The sequence below is a fragment of the Anabas testudineus genome, chromosome 6 (genome assembly GCF_900324465.2).
Source record: "Anabas testudineus chromosome 6, fAnaTes1.2, whole genome shotgun sequence".
Classification (NCBI taxonomy): domain Eukaryota; kingdom Metazoa; phylum Chordata; class Actinopteri; order Anabantiformes; family Anabantidae; genus Anabas; species Anabas testudineus.
This window is the reverse complement of record NC_046615.1, coordinates 24596642-24602318: the sequence shown is the minus strand read 5'-3', so window position 1 is coordinate 24602318 and position 5677 is coordinate 24596642. Positions and strand designations below refer to the sequence as shown.

Here is a 5677-nt window from a genome sequence, read left to right as displayed (position 1 = left end):
TGAGACACACCCTGAAGTCACAGATGTGGGCTGGTATGGTTAAAGGATGATCATTTTACAAGGAAAAAGAACTCCATATAAGGATAAAACACTGCTCATAGGTGTATAGCAACAAGAACTGGTCAACTCTGAGAATGCTGACCTTTTTCTGACCTGTCCTGTTTTATGTCTGTGTGCAGAGTGCAGCATCAGCAGAGTATAACATGTTCCGGTTGCTGACAGGATTAAACATCAAACACATATATCCTTCATAATGACAAGAAGTAAGAAACCATAATTAAACAAAAATGTAATAAGAGAATTAGATAATTATCAGTGAGTAAATCATTTTTACTCTAACATACAGGTGTTCATATGTATAGGTGTTCAGGTGTTCAGGTGAACAGGTGGACCTCCTAGAGGGGCTGCACATGAGGAGAACAAGTAGTCGAGTAACAGCTCTCAGCACCTGGTTTCTGTTCACATGAGAAACTTAAGAAATCAGCTACTGGAGAAAATGAAGGAGTTCAACTAAGAGCAGGTAAATGCAGCGAAATAAACGACCAACAGAAATGTAATAAAGTAAACTCAGAGTTTCTTCACTTTCAGATCTTATGAACATGAGTTGGTCTGATTTTAAATAATGAGCTGAGAGTTCTAATCTAATAAACCAAGTTTTTCTAAGAACAAACCGATTTCCCAGCTGTCTGTGGGATCTTTATTCACCTCTTCAGTTGAATAACTGCTGAAACCTCGTATTAGAGTCCGTCTCTAAGACCGGTGTCTTCCTGTCTGTCCCTTCACGGACTCTATCAGATCAAGGCAAAAAATAATAAGAAGAATTGAAACAAAAGTCCCATTTTGCAGGAAGCAGGAGAAACTAAAGTCAAAGGAAATTAAATGACGTCTGAAAACACAAGTTCAGTTTGGTGTAACATCATTTTATCAGGTTAAAGACATGAAACGAACTCAGTTCAAGTTTATCATGTAATGTGATGAGAACAACGCGTGCTGAGACGTACAAAGACGTTGGAGGACAACGTTTTACACATAGGCTCGGATCTGTTTGGGTTTCAGACTCACACACAGGCCCAGACAGAGCGGTACATTTAAACTGGACCCATGAAGACCTGTGTTTGTTTGGCTGGTGGAGGAGCTGAACCGTCCTCAGATGAACTCCTGAACCACCAACTCCTTCAGTGAGCGGTGGGACACCTCCCCCCTCTCAGCATCTCTCAGCACGGTCAGCTCCTCCTGTAACTGGGCCACAGGTCGACCCAGCTGGTATCCCAAGTCCACCAGCAGCTCTAACAGCGCCGCTCTGTAGTGGTTCAGCCCATATCGTCGAACCGGAGGCAGCGCTTTCTGACCCATAGCAAACGCCTGCTCCAGCTTGTCCAGGTCCCGGTAACAGACGGTGAGGGCGGCGAGGGTGGGTACAGGCAAGGTGGGGCTCTGCCACGGTAACAGCTTCTCCTCGAGCTCCAGAACAACCTGCAGCTGCTCCAGGCCCGCTTCAAACTGTCCCGCTCGCACCAAACTGTGAGCTTGTTTCTGCTCCGGCTCGGTGAAGAATCTGGGGAAATGAGGAGAGTGTCTGACGCAGCGGACGGCGTACAGCTTGGCCAGGTAGTCCTGCAGAGCCAGGCGGCGCTCTGAGATGGTTTCAGGGCTGAAGTTCCGGGTCAGGTGCTTGCGCGGGAGAACCACCTCCTCCAGCTCCTCGTTGAACTCCTCCAGCAGTTTATGGTGGAAGCGGAAAAAGTCGCTGTAACGGCGCCCGACAGAAACTCGGCGGGAATCGAAGCTGCCAGAACGCATCACGACGACGTCATACACCTGGAGACAGACAGAAGCCAACAGTGAGAGCACGGTTATGTTATTAGTCATGTGACGCTGTTGTCGACCAATGAGAAACTAGATTCAGGTTTTCCATGTCGCACGGGTTCAGATCCACATTTAATAGACTTAGAATCTGAATTAAACTCTACATAAAAAAACTTTTTAGATGGCTGGCAGATTATTAAAGTACCAATACTACACATTCTAAATACTTCACCCTCAAGTTAACACCTTGTGTTAACTGTGCTATTTTGGTTTTCTTCTTACTTCATCTTCACAGTATTTCACAGGTAAATACTTTACTTTTGTATTTGATTACTTCAGTTACTTCTCAGAATTGGATTAATAAAACTAAGAATAAATAAAACTATTATCAGTATTCAACCATTAAATGCACTAAAAGACCATATTTCTACCATTATTCTGCTTTTATGACGTAAACTCTGTAACACAATATTTGTACACTGTGGTATTACTACAGTTGCTGAAGTATCTGAATCTCTGGTCTGAAACTCACCACGTATTTGGACAAAGCGTCTTCAACAATTCGAGTTGATGGGATTTCAAACAGCAGCCTGACGGGTCGATCTCTCTGCTTCACCGCCCTGAGGTTCTGCTGCAGCTCCTTAGTGGTTAAACTGGAACCACTGGGAGTTTCGTCTGCGCACACACACACACACACACACACAGACAGACAAATACTATCTTACAGCAGTACTGCTACTTATGGATTAAAGTACATTTGAAGATGTACATCTACTCCCAGTGGAGTACTTTTTGCGTGAGTATTGTAGTACTACTCCTGTACTCCCGCAGTGTGAGAACTATCTGTGACATGTGCATCCCATCAGTCTCTGGGTGGATTTCATTTACCTGGAGTGAAGGTTAGACCCGGTTCTGCCATGTGACCACACTCGTACAGCTAATCTACAAAACACATTAAGACACAATCATATCAGTCGTCCGCCGCGTCTGCTCCAGCTTTACTCAGTGATGTCCTGACTCTGGTTCACAGGTAAAAACCTGCCTTACCGTCACGCGTGCAGCTCAGTGAGGCGTTGAAGTCGTCCGGAGGAGACGAAGCCCGAGTCTTCCCTGAAAACACATGTCGTGTTTTAGTGCTGACAGTGGGGCAGAGAGGAGGAAGTTCATAGCAGCAAACAGGAGTGAAGCACAGAACGGGTGCAGAGGGAAGTGAAACTGCTGGTAAACTGTGTAGGGCAGAGTCAGCACATAAAAATCTAAACACCGTGTTTGTTTAATGGCTCCAGGCACAGCAGGCGGGTGGTGTCACAGAGTCCAGACTGCCTCTTTTAGTGGGTAGGTGACCCGACACAGTCTGAGGAGTCCAGATCTGCAGCTTAGAACAAAGTCACTGACCCAAACCACAGATAGTGCTTGTCAGCGTCAAGTGTTTAAACCTGGTTTTTAGCATGTCCCCAGGTGTGTTTAGCTACGGTGGCCCTGAGGCGTCAAACATAACAGGAAACACTGGACATAAAAAACTCGAAGAAGGCAAAGCAGCAGAAACGTGCGGCGTTTGGCTGAGTCCTGTTCATGAGTTATTCAGCTTTTTAAATCAGGAAACCTCCCTGAGAACTAAGTCATTTTCTCGTTATTAATGCTGCTTTCTGCTAATCTAAGAAAAGCTTCTTCCTGCAGTCTGGTACATGAACAGGTCGTTGGTGCAGTTCCTCGCTGCTCCTGTAAGTGGAGACAGTCTCACATGTTTTATCTGCATGTTACTTCAGTGAAAGTACATATGTATTCCAAATTTAATGTACTAAAGCATTATATTTATTGACTGTGCAGTAACATGGCCTCTGTCTGTTATGTATGGTTTTATATGAAATACTGTGTGAGGTGGAGTTTTACCAGCTCGGATAATGAACCTGAGGTGGTTCAAGAGGTTTGAAAAAAAAGCCAGTTTGGTTTTGTCTTTGTCACATATTCATCAAATATCTGTGGCGATAATTTGACACCAGAATAAACCAAACCAAAATATTTTATTTTGTAAGATTCTTATATGTGAAGTCTTAATTGGAAAAGTAATTATGTCCATACATAGGTGTGGTGGAGTAAGTAGAATTTGAAGGTAAACACACTGTACAGGAGTAAATGCATGGTTACATTATTAGACTTGAATTTATTCATGAAATCCAAATGAATTATGCAGAAACATGCTCTACAAATAAAGTTAAATTGATAGTAAACTATAATAAATCAATTCACAGTCATACTGTGTAGGAGCAGCTGTAAGACCCCAGTTCGAGCCTGGTACTGCTTTCCAGTGAGGAAACCAGTCTGTGTTGTTCATACAAAGACATTTCTCCACAGCTCGATGCCTTATTTGTCAGTTCTGATCCATTTCTGAGGCTTCATCAGCTGTTTCCTCTAAAACGCTGTTCTTTCCTTTTCATTAACACAACCCAGCTATAAGAAACATTAAGTTCATAAATAAAAACTGATTTATTTTTTGCTGCTGCTCAGTGAACAGTCTAAAGTCTTAATATCATTAACCAGCTCAGACTGTTTAACTCTAATCATTGGATGTGAACTTCTAATGCTCCAAAGAAGCCGCAGCAGCTAAACTGAGAAGCCGTTCAGGAGTCCGTGACTGGAGGTGTCCTGGGGTCAAATGGAGTCACAGGGGAAAGTTGGGATCCAGCAGCACAAAGTGCAGAAAGCACGTTATCACACAGACTGAACACCCTGAAGTTACTGAAGTGAAGGAGCATTAGTACATTTACGTTATACTGGGGTTCCCAATGAACTGGCGCCTCAGCAGAGCCACAGTCACTGTTATTATCCGACACTGGAGCCGATCCGGGAGGTCTTCTTATTATTGAATATTTTCATTGTCAAAGCAACAAAAGTTCAGCAACAACAGCTGAACGCTCACAAAGGAGCAACGTGCTGAGGGCTGCAGTTCTGATGTGAAGTACGTTTCATTAGGAAAACACATGTGTTTGTCAGCAGCAACATTTTTCTTTTTTGGTTTTAAATGTGTGAACAGTGTAGTGTTTCCATTTCATCACTGAGTCCTTCCTGAGTCCAACTTCTCACCAACCGGCGTGTGAAGACTCACCTTCAGTCACTTGGCAGACATTTCTATTGAGGAGAAACTCAGTGGACCAGAGGAGACTGATCCTGTGATCTGTGCTCACTCCACCTCCTGATCCACAGCTGCACTCAGTAAACAACCAACGAACAAAACCAGTCATTCACTGATCAACCAACCAGAGACAGTTACAGATCACTCAAGGGAACAATGAGTGAAAACATTAAACCGTAGAAGCCAAATCGTTCGTGCTGCTTTAGACCAGTCGAAGCAGCACGTAAAAGTCCTCCAGGTCACGTCTACTATTAATATTCGGATTATTATTTCCTGCATCAATGTCGATGGCAGAGGATAACTGGGATATTAGAAACTAGAGTATCCTGTTCCTCACCTGTGACCGGCAAGGAACACGCAGGTCTGAGAATCAACCAGCACCTTCTGAGGTTTACTGAACATGAAAGCATCACGTCCTTAACGCTGATAATCGCCCAGGAAACGTGCAGCAGGTGCTTTTCTAATGGCGCTGTCCACACGTGAGTTCCCATGTGAACCTGCAACAGGGCAGTTTGGTTACATCACAGCTTTGCTGTAAAGGGTTGAAATCTCTACACAGCATCTTTAATTAGAACATTCTGGATGTTTCGGACCCTCCAGCAGATCAGAACCCTGCTCGCCACTTTAAACTTAACAACGTGCTGCTGGTTAAATGGGAACTGAACCAAACCATGAACCCTGACTGGAACCAAATGGGACATGTGCCGATGTCAGTTATTTAACAGGTGACCAGGAAAAACA

The 5677-nt window shown here is 43.9% G+C and overlaps 1 protein-coding gene across 2 annotated transcripts; it reads right to left on the bottom strand.

Annotated features, from left to right (window-relative positions):
* Nucleotides 1-273: 273 nt before the first annotated feature.
* snx20 (sorting nexin 20) lies at nt 274-3302 on the bottom strand. Of its 2 annotated transcripts, XM_026365056.1 has the most exons (5): nt 3071-3302; nt 2854-2916; nt 2695-2748; nt 2339-2481; nt 274-1818 (listed from the first exon to the last, which is right to left on the bottom strand). In XM_026365056.1, exons 3-5 carry the CDS (start codon nt 2723-2725, stop codon nt 1147-1149), a joined length of 846 nt encoding a protein of 281 aa, XP_026220841.1. In that variant the 5' UTR covers nt 2726-2748; nt 2854-2916; nt 3071-3302; the 3' UTR covers nt 274-1146. The 2 variants fall into 2 exon arrangements, with proteins under 2 accessions (XP_026220841.1, XP_026220839.1); XM_026365054.1 differs by having other exon boundaries at nt 2854-3302.
* Nucleotides 3303-5677: the final 2375 nt, after the last annotated feature.

Coding starts and splice junctions, on each gene's coding strand:
- snx20 (XM_026365054.1), bottom strand. CDS start 2,725: ATGGCAGAACCGGGTCTAACCTTCACTCCAG. Junction 2,482..2,694: donor GGGTCTAACCTTCACTCCAG/GTAAATGAAATC, acceptor GTGTGTGCGCAG/ACGAAACTCCCAGTGGTTCC. Junction 1,819..2,338: donor ACGCTTTGTCCAAATACGTG/GTGAGTTTCAGA, acceptor GTCTGTCTCCAG/GTGTATGACGTCGTCGTGAT.